The 18363-nt window shown below is 30.1% G+C and overlaps 1 protein-coding gene and 2 non-coding genes across 3 annotated transcripts in view; 2 read left to right on the top strand and 1 right to left on the bottom strand.

The window, feature by feature from the left end:
- Window positions 1-18363, bottom strand: part of LOC129911492 (uncharacterized) — a 99765-nt gene that overhangs the window by 10513 nt on the left and 70889 nt on the right. The window contains exons 3-5 of the mRNA XM_055989306.1: window positions 16378-17151; window positions 15976-16219; window positions 3539-3715 (exon numbers count right to left, since the gene is read on the bottom strand). Of these exons, the coding sequence (XP_055845281.1) occupies window positions 3539-3715; window positions 15976-16219; window positions 16378-17151 (1195 nt within the window). The remainder of the gene's footprint in view (window positions 1-3538; window positions 3716-15975; window positions 16220-16377; window positions 17152-18363) is intronic.
- Window positions 14319-14390, top strand: Trnad-guc (transfer RNA aspartic acid (anticodon GUC)). The gene has a single exon. It is a non-coding gene; the product is annotated as a tRNA-Asp (tRNA).
- Trnaf-gaa (transfer RNA phenylalanine (anticodon GAA)) lies at window positions 16272-16344 on the top strand. Its single transcript has one exon. It is a non-coding gene; the product is annotated as a tRNA-Phe (tRNA).

The following is an 18363-nucleotide window of genomic DNA, read 5'->3' as shown; positions in this document are numbered from 1 at the left end:
TTTGTAAATACAGTATACCGGCTTTTTGTGTTGATTGTGCATTTTGTAATTTGCTTCAATCTCTATATTATTTAGTTCATCAAAATTGCAATTAGATCAGTGCCAATAATTTTTTAAAATAAAAAATTTAGGATAAATGGTATATGAAAGCGGAAAAATAAATTGCCCACAAACTAATTGGTGGAAAGGGGGCGGGTGAATGCCTTGTTCGATTTCACTAGTCAAAAAGTTTTTTTTATAGAAATCAAAGTATATTTTTCTAATGATTTTTTGTATGCTGAGCTCGAATCTTTAGTCAGAAAAATTCTATCACGTTGAGATATAACCATGCCAATACATCACAAAAATAGTGTTTTGAACGTTCAAAATTCAATATCTCAAAAACTTTGCACGTTAGAGCTATTCTAATGCTAGATTGAATTTAAGAAGGTCAAAGGCAATTAGAAAAGTATAATTTGCTTTCTATGGAAAATTATTTCTCGCCAATATTATGTCATTTACGGAAAAATCCATCTTAAAAATCGTTTTTTTTTTTTTTCAATTTTTCTCAATATTTTCTAAATCAAAAGTAAAGTTTTTCCATACAATCTTAAATAAAAGGTTTTAATCTAAGTAACTGCATTCCAAGCTTTTCAAAAATCAAAAACTTTTTGGATTGAAAAACAGTTAAATGGTATATCAAAGCGGAAAAATAAATTGCCCACAAACTAATTGGGCTAAAGGGAGTGGGTGAATGCCTTGTTCGATTTCACTAGTCAAAAAGTTTTTTTTTTATAGAAATCAAAGTATATTTTTTTAATGATTTTTTGTATGCTGAGCTTGAATCTTTAGTCAGAAAAATTCTATCACATCACGTTGAGATATTACCATGACAATACATCACAAAAATAGTGTTTTGAACGTTCAAAATTCAATATCTCATAAACTTTGCACGTTAGAGCTATTCTAATGCTAGATTGAAATTAAGAAGGTCAAAGGCCATTAGAAAAGTACGATTTGGTTTCTATGGAAAATTATTTCTCGCCAATATTACTGTCATTTACGGAAAAATCGATCTTAAAAATCGTTTTTTTTTTTCAATTTTTCTCAATATTTTCTAAATCAAAAGTAAAGTTTTTCCATACAATCTTAAATATAAGGTTTTAATCTAAGTAACTGCATTCCAAGCTTTTCAAAAATCAAAAACTTTTTGGATTGAAAAACAGGTTTTTTTTTCAAATTAAATTCGTCAAAAATTCAAACATTAACTTTTTGCTCAAAAAAACATTTACAAAAGATAGAAAACATAACAAAGTAATTTTTAACCAAGATTTATTAAAATCAAACCATTTTGGTAAAAGATAAAAATAAAAAATAAAAAAATCGTATTTTTTGCATTTTTTCAATATTTTTGAGATTATATAAATAAAATGGTTTTAGCAAAAGTTGTGACACTTTTATTACCCACAACTTTTGCATTTAACTTTTTTTGATAGGAGGTCTACTTTTGACAGAAATCGTAAAAAACTAAACGACTTTGCGGCCGGCTGGAAGTCGTAATTTTTGTCAAAAAAAAAATATAAAAATACAAAATTGTAGGTCTGAATGTGGTCTACAAATTTTATGTTAATAATTTTTTCGATATTCATCACCCAAAAATAGATTATGTCAAAAAACAAATGGCATGTCCTAATTTTTTTACTTTTTTAATCGATATCTCGAAAACGGTTCATGATACACAAAAAATGTGTATGCATGAATTGTAGAACTCGTTAAAAGCTACAAAAAAGCTCCTTGTAAAATTTTCGCATCTCGTCAGATAGCCGAGTTATTGTCAAAAAAACAATTTTATCCTTTTTTTCAAAATGGCGGAAAAAGCTCATAGGAAATCTTGGTCGAAAACTTCAAGTTAAGCTTTTTTAAGCATCCTCTACAACATATCCAAAATTTAGCTTTCTCGGTCATTTTGCATTTCTAAGCCGTTTTTTCCGACATAATGACTGGCCTACTTAAGTGCTTACCAACTTAGCTCCCGATTAGCCGGGAGAAAAAAAAATATTAAAAATCAAAAAATGGACGTACAATCATGTACTATAATTTTTCTTAAAGTTAGTAATTAATCTTTGTTTTGTTTTTGGATTGAAGTTGTTTCATTAAATAATTTTTGAGAAATTAAGTTTTAAAAATGAATTTAGAAAACAAATTTTTTTCGTTTTTTAATTTATTTTGTATAAAATTTGTAATATTATGGACATATTTATGTCATTATTTATTGACCTGGTAGTTTATATTCAAATACTAAAGGCTTCGTTGTAATAAATATTAGAGTTCCTAAGAAATAAAAAAAAACTGAAACATACTTTTTCCCCGGGAAACCCTGCTTTCTTTTTATTTGCATTAAAATTTTGTATTTAAATTTTTTTAAATTTTTAGCTGAATGCATTTTATCTAAAGAATATTGTGTTAAAATTTTAGGTCTATTGGAAATAAATTGACCAAATTATGAGTATTTTAATACTTCGCTTACGAACGTTTTATTCCAGAGTTCAAAACTTTAAATCATTCTCCCAACAACTAATGTTTTCTAAGCCGTTGCCCCTCAAAACTACTCTTCAGATTCTTTTGAAATTTGGAACAGTATTTCTATACATATTTTTAAAGGTATCCCTGGAGAAATTTTCTCAATAATATAATACTTATAAAAACTATAAGTACGGCTCGCTTTTGAGGAGTTTTTCAAAGGGGTCTTTTTTTGGGAGGGGGGGGGGGGGGGTCAAATTTGGGCAATCTCTTGAAATACAAGATTGTTCTACATATCCAGCAGTTCAATAATATTTAGGTTATGCAATGTTGCGGCTTGTTGCGCTATTTTAAAAACACTAATAAAAAAAAAACAACGAAAAAAGTGCACCCCCCTCTGCATCGGCCCTTGCTACAGTTAACAGATGTTAATTTTAACATGATGTTAGCCATATTAACTGTTAAAACATTAAGCCAAGATGGGCCAAAATCATAGTTTTCGATACTCTTTAAGTATCTACAAAATTTAATTTAATTTATAGTGAAAAAATCGCAAAAGAGCATAATACTCTCATATTATGATATCATTAACTCTATTTCACAATCGGAGAACGCAAAAAATTATGTACCTAACCTACATATTTTTAAATTTATTACTAAAAATTTTAAATAATGAAGAAAGGTCATTTCGGGAACGTTTTTAAAACCATACAAAATAAAAATATATGTCCCCCATATTTTATAAAATTGATTTTATTATAAGCAAAATTAAAGTTTTAATATTAAATTTAATTCAAAAATAAAGTATTTTTGTTCACTACATTTAAGGTTTCGGAAGAAAAACTTGTAGAACTTAAAAAAATTTCTATAAGAAACTATATGACTGAGTAAACTTTATAAGCATATGATGTGAATGAACGCTTTATTAGGTATTGTGTTGTTTTTGTCTTTCTTTATTAAATGTTATTTATGTGTTTGCTTATTTATTGATGCCACTCATGCGAAGAGCACTTTAAAATGTATACATTATTGTACTTACATTTGGACACTTTCCTTTGCACAATTGAACTCCACAGCTAACATGCAATCGTTCGCGATCTGGAAACTTGAAGGCAGGAAAAGTGGCAGTGAATAATTTTTCAACAAAATCATCTTCATGTGGCTTAGACCATCCTTCTTCGGCCGGCCTAAAACGTATATTTAAAGCTGGCATTACCTAAAAATATATCAATTTATATCATACGGTACAATGCATTATTGAACTGTTATTATAAATTTAAATAAGAACGAAAATCTATAATAGAGTCGTTTGTGGTAAGTGTGCGCACTTTTGACTTTGAAGATGTATTACAAGTAAAATATAGGATGTACATAAAAAAAGTAAATTGATTATTAGAGATACATGTTTTGACTTCTTAAATTCAATTTAAATATAACTAATATTAATAAAATTAATTATGTTTTTCTAAGAAAACCAAAACAGGTCATATTGCGCACACTTACCCCTTCGAAGGGGTAAGTGTGCGCAGGGTGTACGGTAAGTGTGCGCAGGTACTTTTGCTTAGTAATCTTAATGAATGTCTATTGTTCTTTTTTTCAATTTTTAAAGACAAACGAGGGGTCTAAGACTCCCGCTCCCATACGATTTTCTCATTATTTTGATCCATTCTGTACACTGTGAAATTTTGATGCATTTTGAAGCATTTTATGCAAATATATATATTTTCAGTGAAATCCCTTGCATTTGCATGCGCACACTTGCCCCCAAATTTTTGCGTACACTTACCCCAAATGCAGTTTTTTATTGTTTTTGATAAAATATTAATAAATTAATACTAAAAACATTAACATTTTAATTGGAACATAAAGTTTAAATAGTAAGCTTGATAAAAAAAATCAATTGCCTTCACTTTAAGTCAAAGACAGATCACTGTCAGAGTTTGAAAATTGTGAAAAATTTTAAGGAAAGTTAGCGTTTTTTTCTTTTGCTTTTTCTCGAAACATTAAAAACAACATAACCATAAATATAACGGACTTCGACGAAGATCAAATATCTAATTAATTGTGCATCAGCAGAAATTTAAATTTTTACACTAGTTTCGAGAAAATAGCAATGCGCACACTTATCGGCTGCGCACACTTACCACGAACGACTCTATAGTAGTAGCACAGATAATTTTATCTTTGTTAGTAGTACCAGGTATTTGTTACTATCATAAAACTTGGCACAAAAAAAGTTAATATGCAATAAGACGTTTTCGAAGGCTAAAAGATGAACAAATTTATTAGCAGAAAATGAGTGATGAGGACATTTAAGATTGATGGTAGGTATAGATTAATTAATGGGAAAAATTGATTGGATCGCATCCGATATGGTTGGAAGTGGTGTGGGTTAGGTAAAAAAGGGGACGGGATTAAAATGGAGTTTTTAAGGATTTTTCGATTTTTTTTTGTTGAGACTTTTACTCTTAGATAGTGCGGAAAAACTTAGCTGCTTTTCTAGAAAAAACTGTCAAAAACGGAAACAAAAAACAAAAACATTTGGGGATCGACTTTTCTGTAAATGCCATCAGATGTTTTATAATATGTAGGTATTTAAATATATTTTATTTTCTAATACAAAGTCCTTAAAAATGTCTGCTTATAGTAAATAAATTAGGAAATAACTTTACTATTCACGTAGGTATATAAAATGTTGTAAAAGTATAGTCTGCCGTAACGTAACCCGTAGATTTTTCTCAAAAGATTGACTTAAAAAAAAAAACAAAATATTTTTAAAAATATTCAAAAAACAGATTTTTTATTTTGTTTTTAGTTCAAATATTTAGGCTTCTTTATATGTATAGAATTTTCATTTAAATCGAAAGTCAAAGGCAGGTAGCGTTAATTCTAGTCCTAAAAATTAAATTTAAATTTTACCTCTAGAGAATCCTTGAAAATACATCTAAAAACACTATACTAATCTTGAACTCAAAGCTTGAATGCTATGAGCTGTAGCTCACGATAGATACAGACAGAACACAGAATTGCGGGACTGTATTCTTTATCATAATTTAATGTTATCTATAGTTCGAATTTTTTTCATGAATCCTAGAATCAAAATAAAATAATGGTAATTTTTTAGTTTGTATTCGAAAAGAGATTTATCGCAGAGTTCCCAAAAAAAAAACAACCTAGCATCTGAAATATTTTATGGGACTTTTGTGGTTCTTGGTTTCTATGTCTCCTCTAAAAAAAACTCTTTAACAAAATATAATTTTAAGGGCTTAATGGATTCTTTTTGTTTTCATTTTTTTTTTAAATGAATCATTCAAACATAGATAGCTTTCAGTAAAATGGACTCTTTAGTAAAAACTGGGTTGTTAAATGAATAGAACGGAACGATTAGCGATGGAAAAACTGTTTCCAACTCGGCTACAGAGGAGAAGGTAAAAAGTATTGGCTACTTACTGATGGATAACGCACTTTGAAAAAAAAAATAGTGCAGCGTTCTTTTACAAAACTTCCTTTCCATAGAAGCTTTACGAATAAAAAATCTTCATACAAAATTAACTATGTACCTCAGAATATGCTAAATGCTAACAAATACTATGTTATGTACGTAACTAACGATCGCACATAGGGGTATTTGCCAATTTTACGCGGACAAAATTATTTTTCCGGTTTATCTTCATCAACAAGGTAAAAGCTTGTATTTAGTACTGGAGTAAGGTGTTTTAAGTGTTGATTTCCATGAAAACATTTTTCTTCCTAAACCACTTTTTGATCAAACAAAAAAGTGTCAAGAATGGATCCCAATGGTTTGTTAAATCACTTATAAATGGAGTTCTATTTATGGTATCGCCAAGATAAAGGTCTTAAAATCTAGGAAAAATCATAAGGATTCAAATTCTGTAACTCAAGAAGTTGAATCTTAAAAAAAAAAACTTAAAATATGGATGCTGAATACAAGGTAACCATTTTTCAAAACCTAAAATCTTTAAGAAGGGCAAATGTGTCGAAGTTGCACTTAGTTGCACATTTTTTTTTACAGATTCAATTAGATAAGAGTTTAACCTTTAGAAAACATTTAATATTATCACACAATAATGTGAAATTGTATAACTTATCTCCTTACCAACACAGAAATTTAGTTTTTTTTACGATTAATTTATATTGAGATTCAACATATCACACAACATATATGTACAACATTTAGATACAACATCTAGTAGACAGTTTCGTATCTCCTTATCAATATTCCATAAAAACTTTTTTCTACATCCACTTCAAAAAAAAGTACTTACTTGCACAGTCGCTAAATTACAAAAAAAAAAAATTAATTTTATCTTTGGGCTGAAAACTTTATACCCTAGACCGCTGCTGTTAGTCACCTAAAGGGATAATCAATTTTAAACTATAAGAAAATGCTAAGCAAGTTATCTACTTTTAATAGGATTTTGATTTTTTACGTTTGGATCAGTTTAAAATTTTGTGTTTTGTCCGCCTAAATTGACTAAATACCCCTATGTGGATCGTTCAATTTCAATACAAAGAAATCATTATAGAAATCACAAGGACCTACAAATAATAATATATAATTGATTAAATAACCCCAATTTCAAAACCATATAATGTATCTAGATTTAATCGAATCAAAGTAAATTTATTTTTATATTTGAAGAACATTAAATAAGAGTAGGTACCCGTACCTCTTGGTCTTGCCTACACATTGCGATTAAGAAAATTTACTCGGTTGTGACCGCAATTACACATCACCCATTACCTTACGCTTTATAATTTTATGCAATTGCTTATAGTATAGGCAAAAGACCCCGAAGATGGTCGTGTGAGAATTTTTGCGTTAGAGAAATTGTACGCATCACTTGATGCTCACTTAAGAGTTAAGATGTTACTCTATTATTTAATACATTTGTACATGTACATTGTACATTTAATTCCCTTGAATATCTAATCATAGTTGTGGTAATTAATTCACAAGTAAACAATATTAAACAACACCTACACCGCCAACTCGACGCATGATAAGTTCACTCAACTTTGGGCATAATTTATACGAATATGTAGCTCGTAGTTATTCAATGGATCACCTTGTTTACCATATTGCATTAAAATTAACAATAATTCGCTTTTTTTAATTGAATTAAGCTCCAGTGGTTTTTATTCAATTGCAAAATTATAAAGTAATATTATTGTACAGTATTTTGGCAGTTTGAATTAAAGGCCTATTGAATTGCAATACGTAATTATATCCCCAAATTAAGGGGGGGTTTCCATAGCATTTTAATGGAAGATGGTTGACTAATTGTTGTATTACTTTTGCAGTTTATAAGATAATCTTATGAAACTTACTTTTTTGAAAAGGTAATAAACGTACGAATATTTTTGCATCATTTAAATTTTAGAAACATTTCTTGTGCGATTTTTATAAGGGTCAAAAATGATTTTTTTCCTGCAAAGTTAGATTGAATCAGAATTTTGGTTGGGGCACCGTTGTTTATAAACTTTTTATTTATTTTTTTTTTGTTTTATAATGATCAAATGTGTTTCCATGCAGTACGCGAAACAGATTTTTTTTTTTTTTATTTTTATTAGAAAAAAAGCTTCGTTAATTTGTTGTAATTTCATGTTTTTTTACTCACTCTTCTTAGAATAACTTTACCGTTTATTAGTGTTTTTAGATGAAACAAAAAGAAAACAATAAAGGGAAATTAGGAGAATCCAATAAAATTTCTAAAATTTAATTTGAAGTTAGTTTGAAGGGTCAATTTGAAGGAAAGGTGTCAAAATGCACTTTTTTAGCATTTTAGTCGTGGGGCAAAGCGTGATTATTTTTTAAAATGTTTTTGTATATTTTAATGAGAAGTTAATAAAGTTGTTCATGCAACCCGTTTGCCAAAAAAAAATATTTTTTTTATTTACACACTAAAAATTTGATTTTAATAAACCAATATTTGCATTCTGTTTCTGAGGAAGGGGCAGTCAAAGCATCCACAATGTATTTTTATTATTTTTTTTCATTATATTTCAAATCAGTTTCAAAAAAAAAATATATATTTTTGCTCACAGTATTTTTAATATAAATTGTTGAAAAAGTGTCTATTTTGCTTTTTTTACTTTGAAAATTCCATTGATCACGCACACATGCAAATTTAGTTCAAAAGAATGCCACGCATAAGCTGGCGCTGATGAACTCTTTTTTTCTGTTCTTTTCTATTTATTGAAAAAAAACTTGCTCTTGCGCTCTCATTTTCTCGTTATATTTTGTTTTTGTTTTTTGTGTTTACATAGCCTGGCAAAAATCCTATATTCACATCGCTCGTGCGGGGATATAGGTAAAGGATTAGATATGTGGTATGCATTTGTTTGTGTGTAAAAATGTGTATTGACATTTGACATGTGCTTGTGCACAATGATTGATTTCTATACAGGGTGTCCCACAGTCACCGCCCCAAATGAAAACCATGGATTCCTGAGGTTATTTTAAGTCAAAAAACTTAAGAGGTAATTTTCTCGTTTTCGTCCCGTTTTCGAGTTACCACGGTTTTTATGATTTTTGCTCTCTTGTGCTTTAACTGGCCTTAGCTTTGCCAAACTAAGTTTCATTTGAAAGATTTTTTTTACAACCAATCAAGAATTTATTACAGTTTAAGTTTGTCTCAAAACTTTTTTTTCTGTGGACAACCGTTTTTCCACAATTTTGCATCAAACACAATTTTCTTCGTTTTTTAAGTTGTTTTTTACACTTTCATATCATTTAAGTCAAAAAAACACGTTAATGAGTATTAATTTTTTGTCCTTTTTATTAAAGCCCAGTTTATTTTAATAAAAAAAAATAAGTTTTATTTCATAAAAAAGGCTACTGAAAGTAATTAAAAAAAATAAACAAACTGAGTGAAATAAAAAAAAAAATATTTTTTAAATAAAAAATTGATTTAAATGAACTAAAAACTTTTTCTGAGCTATTGTGGTTAAGAAAAGAACAAATAGATAAAGCTCAGAAAAAATTTTAATTCATTTAAATCAATTTTGTATTTAAAAATTATTTTTTTTTTAATTCACTCAGTTTGTTTATTTTTTTAATTACTTTCAGTAGCCTTTTTTATGAAATAAAACTTATTTTTTTTATTAAAATAAACTGGGCTTTAATAAAAAGGACAAAAAATTAATACTCATTAACGTGTTTTTTTGACTTAAATGATATGAAAGTGTAAAAAACAACTTAAAAAACGAAGAAAATTGTGTTTGATGCAAAATTGTGGAAAAACGGTTGTCCACAGAAAAAAAAGTTTTGAGACAAACTTAAACTGTAATAAATTCTTGATTGATTGTAAAAAAAATCTTTCAAATTAAACTTAGTTTGGCAAAGATAAGGCCAGTTAAAAGGACAAGAGAGCAAATATCATAAAAACCGTGGTAACTCGAAAACGGGACGAAAACGAGAAAATTACCTCTTAAGTTTTTCGACTTAAAATGACCTCAGGAATCCATGGTTTTCATTTGGGGCGGTGACTGTGGGACACCCTGTATATAGGTTGATTTCTGGGTTGTATTGTTTATTATACTACACTCGCGCGTGCATGCGGGGTTATATAATATAAATATGTCGTTTTGTTTTTCATTGTCTTTGTTTATATGTTGCGGATTCGGTTTTTTTTTTGTAGGTTTGTAGGTATAATATGTAGTTATATTTTCGCGGGGGAATGGGTAAAGGGTTATATAAGTGTATTTGTGGTATTTATAGAAGTAGTTTTGAATAGGTGAAGATGCTCAGTATGTTTCCTTAGCAAAAAAAAAAGTTTTTAAAATTACACCTACTGAGGAAACAAGCAAAAAAGTAGCTAATGCCTATCTGAATTTATAAATAAAATATCAGTTTGAAAAAATAGATCATTTTTTTTCAAAGTGTTGAGCTTGAAAATTATTTTTGAAAACTTCCCTAAACTTTGATTAGGTACATAATTGAAAAATTAATTTCAAGATTAAAAAAAAAGTAACTTATAAGTTATGAATGCTGCCTTATTTTTGTTTCCTAATAATGTAGGTATAGGTAAATAAAAAACAAAATCGATTCAGTTACGAACTGAGTTCATTGCATTGGTGACTCTAAAAAAATCTTTATTAAAAAGGTGTTGAAAGTAAATTGGATTGATATCGAGTCCATCCTCAAACAACATACACATAAGCACCTAAACATTCTATATATTGTAAGTAAATACATTTCCATGTCAGCCGGCACGCGCGTGTGCGAGACAAAAAATTTCTCAACGAAGAACAACTCAAAAGTGAGCAAGAACCTGAAAATCAATCCTTCTGCGCATCTACTCATATTTTTATACAAACTACACAAAGGATACTGTCAAGTATATTATATCAATGCACCCATATAACACATCCTCTACCTGCTTCTCCGCTGAACAACTATAATTATTATTATAATGCAAAAAATTTCTCTGATACACAAAAAACTCAAATGCCATCCACAACAGCAACATGGAAACAAGTTTCTTTTTCATTTCAAAAATAAATAGGTATACACTCCAGAAATCTTTAATGAAAATATTGAATTTCAAACCAGTTTTCGTCCACAAACCATATCCATATAAAGATCTATGTAGTATACCTACATCCATTTGCATGTCACCCCGCACGCGTGAGTGCGATGGCGATCTCACAAAGAGACAATGAATGAAAACCATAACCAACATCCTGAGAGTAAAAAACCAGAGAATTCGATGGCGAGAGAGCGAAACACATTCACTAATACACACAAATGCTTTTACATGAGATTTGACTTTGCTGAAAAAGGGAACCCAGTCTTAAAGGTTCTAATTAAATATATTATATGGATGGGTCGATTCTCTACAAACTTTGTTATGTATTTAGCAGTTTTTGGAGATTGTACAAAGGGGTTTTGAAATTAATTAAAAATAACGGTATGAATTAAAAAAAAAAAACGGTACCTGTTAATATGCCAACTTTAGAAAATTATAATTTTCTCAGTAACGACTCCAACAATTTTGTTAAAAAAGTCAAGTGTTAGTTTTTAGAAAATTCAAATTTTTGAAAACGGGAAATGGATTTTTTTTTTTGATTGCTTAAATATTACATAACAACTTTTTTTTTTTAAATAAAAAAAAATATTAATACAAAATTAGTTACCTATCTTAATTAAAGAAATCAAATGTCATACTTTTTTGGAGCTCAAATTTTTTCCTTTGCAAAACGAATTTTATGTTTTTTTTAACCAAATTTTTGTATACAAAGTTTTAAGAGTTTGCGCAATTTGAACCCTAAGAACTAGTTCGTGAGACCCAGTCGTGCATTTTATGTATAACAGTTTTAATTTAATAAAAAGTTTACTTCCGGCACGCTGGACAAAAATCTACTAAAATATTAATTATGCTAAAAAAATGCATAGCTCATATTTTAATAGATCATAATATATATTTATATTTTTTAAAAACGGTTCGAGGTTCTTAATTAGGGTTTGGGTCAAAAAATTGTTTAAAAAAGTTTCAACTGTTGGTAACAAAAAATTAGCATGTCACAAAGTGTCCGCCAAAACATGTGACGTTGAGAAAGGGAAGGAAGATCTGAAGCTAAAGTAAATGAAAGCAAACCGAATGAAATAATAGCCCTCAAGATGAATATCAGTCCCTTCTATAACCTTGAACCAATATGCGGATTTTTGACGCCTTTTTTACTCTATCTCAGGATTTGTTAATGGCGCATTTTTTAAAATCATTTTGTATTCTTGCTCAACTGAGAAAATTAATTATGTAAGTTTTCACTCATGAATTTATAGTATTCATTCATTAGATGTGTGAAGTTCAAATTAGTTCTCAAGAGTTGATTGATACTCACATCATTGCTAACGTTGTTGGAAAGGTATGAACTATGAAGTACCTACCTACACGTACTTGTCACCTTTGTTTTTCAATGCGCTTTAACAATGTATTCCAAATTTGTATGACATTTTAGTGAACATCTAGGTCATCTCTATATATAGGGCATTAAATAAAGCAACAATGATTTGTACTTTTTTTTTCATTTCAATCCAAGATTCTAAAGAAATTAAAATTTAAATATGAACGGCAATTTGTTCCCCTAAAATAATTAACATTAGCCATCAAGATATCAGCAGAACGGTTGCGTTACTTTCAAACAGAATTCTCCACCAAAACTTTGAGACAGGTACAATGCCGTATCTTGGTGCATAGATCTTATCTTTGAATATCTTTTATACCTATTTGAGTTTCTTTATTCTACTTAGTTTTCATTTTCCTTTCTAAGAACGTTTAGTTGGCCTATTTCTTCTTTTAATAAGTGACACATTAATTATTCCTTAGTAGGTACATAAGAGATGAGAGTGAAAAAAGTATTTCAAGCTCGAGTAGCTTTAGAGGTCAACTAGATTCGTAAGTAGGTAATGAAAATAAAAAAAAATAAACAAAAACTGGGAAGAAAACTCTTTTATGGATTTCAATTCAAAGAAGAGACACTTTGGATATCAGAAAAGAAGGTCCAAAACAACAACTATAAAAATAATTGTTACACAGTTCAAAGATTAAGTCTAGATATTATTTCTATTTCATGCTCTGTATAGCAAATCAGAAATAATTTTGATAGATTCTTATGAAGAGGTTTGGATTAACATTCACCAGTTTTAAACGTTTCTATAAACTCCACTTTTAAAACTTGTTTTTCAATCCGCTCCTTTAACAAACAACTTTGATCCTGCGTGTGTCATAAAAGATAGTATATTTGTTAACATTCTTTTTTGTCCCTTCTATCAGACTGATTTTAATTCTAGTTTTGCACTTGAATAAGATTGCATCTTGAATGAAAACATCCGTCAGAAAGTTTTAAAGTTATTCACCTTATTTGTTAAAACAGCAGTTTTACCAGACAGCTATAATAAAAAATGCACCATGCATCATTATATACTCTTTTTACACTCCATAAAGTAAGACATCTTCACGCTATTCGACAAATTGCCATCCACTATGAGTTCATCATGCAGCCCAGTATCGATGTTTATCTCTATAACTTCCATTGTTTTACTTTAAAGATGCCTAACTTCCGACACCAATGCTTCCGGATAATAATTAAAATGCTTTTATTTTCTTTGAACTCTTAAACAATGTTGTTACCTGTGATGTGATATGTATGTGAAAAAAATGAAAATAATTTATAAGTAAAAATTGAAGTAGATTTTCATTTCACACAACGCCAATACTATTAAGATGATGTGATAAGTCAAGTGCAGAGTAATAGTGAATAACGAGAGTTGCCGTTGCAATATACACTTCAATGCAAGTGTTTTCACATGCAATAATTTTATGGATACTCGTAAGGAAAAATTTACATTTATTTTTTTTTTTTTTGTTTTAGAAAGTGAACACTGAAGAGATAGATTGTCACACAAAAAAAAGGAAAAATCGTTCAATTAAGTTAAATATTTAATATTCAACGCAAAAAAATTTGGGTTTTAATAAATTTTGTAGTACCTATGTTGTAATAAATGTTCACAGAATTTCAATCAAATCAAAACCCTGAGTTTTTGCTACATGCGAAATTCACCTGTTGGGCGCCACATTGGATTTTATTTAAATTTTCTCAAATCAATAGGTATTTCGCTTTCTGTTGGTTGCCTACTACATATAAGCCAAAAGTAATACACACATTTTTGTTATACCACTTACCACCTATAAATTTGCTGTGGGCTCTCATACTACTTATCAAATGCATAAAAACCGAATCACCCCTATCTTAGTTTTATATTTGTAGCTTTTCTGTCAGGCATTTTATAACAATCCTCGATAGTATAGTGGTCAGTATCCCCGCCTGTCACGCGGGAGACCGGGGTTCAATTCCCCGTCGGGGAGATTGTGTGCAATTTTTTTTGTCACGCAATGTTATGTCTTGGCTTTTGGTGAAATTTTTAGCTCCATTCTGCTACTTTTCGTTGCTTCGCACTGTTCTCCAAAATGACTTTCCTCGTCGCAAAAATCATAACTTTTGAAAGCATTTAGATCAGGGCTGATAAAGCAATGAACTTAGATAAAAATGTTTCACTGAGTTTTCGAAATCTTTGACCGTAGAAAAAAATTTTAACAAAAAAGAATTTACAGACCAAATTGTCCCCAGTTCTGAAGATTTTGTTAAAGACAAACACTATGAACACTTTTGTGTTCATACTGGGTTCGAAAATAAAATTGATAACAACATTGAATGGTTAAAGTTAACAAACCTATTTCTGAAATGTTTCAAAGTTACGCAAAACCGAAGTTACAAAAAACTGAAGTTATGAAAAACCGAAGTTATGAAAAACCAGAGTTATGAACACCAAAGTTATGAAACGTGGTATTTGGGTTGGCAGCCATTGAGATGAACGATATACAGGAGGAACGTACCAAAAAGTTAGAGCGTATAGGCAAGAAAAAAATTGTATAGGACGGGGTGTCTATTCCCCCCCGTTTAGCCGGGAGGGACAATTTTCTAAAATATTGACTTAATTTGGAAGACAAATTATTAAAAATCAACGGTTACACCTTAAATAAAAAGTACTGTGTATTTTTGTTAAGCCAAAGACTTGTTCTTATATCTTGTTTTTAAATAAAGCTGTTTAATGGACCAGTTTTTGAAAAATTAATTTTTGAAAAAATATATGGATGTTTTGAAAAGTTTTGGTTTTTTTAATTAATCGAAAACGACAAGACGTTTTTGGATCCAAATATCAGATTTTGTTTAAAAACAAAAAAGAATATAATTTATGTAATTTAAATTAGTACTTTATTACACAAAGTTTTGAAAGAAATAAGTTCGAAATTTATTTTTTTAAAACTAGTCAATTAAACAGCTTTATTTGAAAACATATTAAAAGATATAGTTTTTGGCCTTCCAAAAAGATACAGTACTTTATTTTAGGTGTAACCGTTGATTTTCAATAATTTTTTTTCCAAATTAAGTCATTTTTTTAGAAAATCCCCCATCCCGTATATCGTTCATCTCAATGGTTGCCAACCCGAAAACCACGTTTCATAACTTTGGTGTTCATAACTCTGGTTTTTCATAACTTCGGTTTTTCGTAACTTCGGTTTTTCATAACTTCGGTCTTTCATAGCTTCAGTTTTTCGTAACTTCGGTTTTGCGTAACTTTGACGCGCATAACTCTGTCGCGCATAACTCTGGTATTCATAACTTCGTTACCATTTCACCCGGAATTTATAGACACCATTAAAATGTATGGTATAGACCTATTGAAATTTTGTGTTCAGGTCAATTTTCTCTAAACAACAGTTTTCTTTAAAATTTAAGTTTGTAGTGGTTGGGGTTAAGAATTGAGATTTAAAAAAAAAAGAAATTCTTTCAAGAAAGAGACCAATTCATAGCCATCTCTTTTTCTCATTAAGGTTTGAAGAAGTTTTGGTATAACTAACAAATAAAAAATTATTATGACCAATAACTCACTTGCTCATCAACTGGACACCCTCGATCATCCAACAACTGCTGCGTTGAATCACCAAGTCCGTCGAGTGCAGCACAATCCACCACTCGTACACCCATAGTCCCTGGAACAATAGCACGAACTGTTAGTGTTGTTGCTTGACCCACTTCTACTGCCCCAGAACCGTCAGGTCCCCCTAGTTCCAACCAAATACGAACACGAGGTGTCGATGGGGGTGTCTCATCCATCGTTTTCATTCGGCTATTTCTATAAATAGTCAGATATTTTATATTTGATAAAAATTATCCTTATTTTATGTGCCGAAATAGCTCAGTTGGGAGAGCGTTAGACTGAAGATCTAAAGGTCCCCGGTTCGATCCCGGGTTTCGGCATTGAATCCTTTTTTATGTTCTGTCTTTGTTTACCTTATTCCTTTTATTGTTCCGTTGACAACATTCATCCCTAAAGCATTCTTTGGCAAGACACACCTGACTCTTTTAAGAATATCCAAACTCTGTCGTAACTTATCATCTATTTGCAGCATAACCTTCACAGACATTTCTAAGCTACCGTCCGCTTTTGACTCCGACCGCACTCCACAGCCCGATGTGGGCAACTTGAGAGTCACGTTCGAGTGCTGTGCCCCCCTTGCCCGGCATTCTAGGGGAAAATCTTTAGCGTACAAAAGACCACGAAACTTCTTGTTCAATTCGATACGCATCTCGAATACATCTCGAGTACAATTTGTAGTAACGGATACAATTTTGTTCTTTGGATTTTTGAAGTAAGATGAAGACTTATTAACGGCTGCAGCGGCTGCGGCAGCGGAGGTGGCGACCGTGTCTCCAGGGGCTGAATCTACATCCGATTGTGAGGTTGCATCGGAATCACTTGCTTTTCGTTTTTTGTATTGTTGATAAGGTGCTGGTAATAGACTCGATGTCAGAAGTGTGGCCTCCGAGGATGAAACTAATGGCGACAAGGGAGGTGTTGATGATGGTTTTGTAGCGGCTGTTGGTCTTAATGCCCAGCCAATGGAACAGAAGAATAATTGCTGATGGATTAACAAGATTATGGGCAGTTTGTGGATTAACATGTTTGTGCGGTGTTGCTTCAGTTTGTTTGTGGTGTTATTATGAGGCCAATGCGATGTTGATGGTTGATTGCTTCTTAGCTGGTAATTGTTCTTTGTTGTACATCTGCAACAATAGAAAATAAAACAAAACAAATTCAAGAAGCATTATAGAAAATAAAGTTTGAGTATATTTTTTGATTAAAAAAAATAATTGTAAGAATAATTTTTATAGGCAAGGTTGCTAATTTCTATTATATTTGTTTTTTACATTAACATGAACTCGCTTATTGAATTCATTGTAATAACAAGTAATTGCTGGAGTAGGCGAAAAAGGGTGGAAGGTGATTGAGTGCCATATAAAGTAAGCATGACAGTATTTTAAAGATGAGAATTACTGAATCAGTTGTTTATTACATCAAAAAACTTCCAAGCTATTTTTTTCTATTTTTGTTCCATTCATTTTAACTATGTATACGCATTTTTTAAGATAGAATGTACACCTGCCGTATGTTAACTGTGAATATATAAAATAACGGTGCTTTCTTAAAAATTGTTTAATTATTTTTTGCAAAAGTGCTCGGTGGCGTATGCGTAACTTTTTTTTCAGTTTTTTTTTTTTTAATATAATTTCTTGGGAAAAAATAGCTCCTTATTAAACAATTATAAAATACATATAAGTTTAGATTATCACTTTATACGGGGTGTCCCGTAAGTAGATAATGAAAATTTAAGGAGTGACTTTTAGGTATAGGTATTCTAAGAATAAAATTGTTCTGTGGTTAGGCTCTATTTGCAAAGATTTAATATCTTTTTAGTAGAACAAAAATAGGTATAATAAAAATCTAATCTTTTTCAATCCTAAATCTTTTAGAAATAAAAAAAAATAAATTTTCTTTAACTCTTAATGCGGCAGTAAATAACAAGAAAAAATGTATAGGTCCACAATTAGATCGAGTCATGCTAACTTCATATAGAGTAAACATGACACAAGTTTGTAGAGAAATAAATTGCCTGGCAATTGTTAACTTGTTGGTAGCTTAAGGTGTCTTCCATTTACTGATGTACATATGTACAAATAGGTGAACTATTCAGATTTGTAAATGTTAGCAAGTGGGTTGTTCTGGGCTAAAATATTTTTTCTAAATGTATTTAAAGAACCTATTACCTTAATTTTTTTTTTTTCGGACGCAACATTTAAGTTCCTAAAACTTTTGGAAAATATGTTACCAAACCTCTCAATAGCTTATCACGTTGTGTACACATAAATGTCTAGGTATATCAGGGCTTTATGGTTTCATAAAATTAAAAGCCAAACCCTAAAATAAGCGGTGATAGT

The sequence above is a fragment of the Episyrphus balteatus genome, chromosome 2 (genome assembly GCF_945859705.1).
Source record: "Episyrphus balteatus chromosome 2, idEpiBalt1.1, whole genome shotgun sequence".
In the NCBI taxonomy this organism is placed as follows: domain Eukaryota; kingdom Metazoa; phylum Arthropoda; class Insecta; order Diptera; family Syrphidae; genus Episyrphus; species Episyrphus balteatus.
Note: the sequence above shows the minus strand (reverse complement) of the source record. Positions and strands in the feature narration are given on the sequence as shown.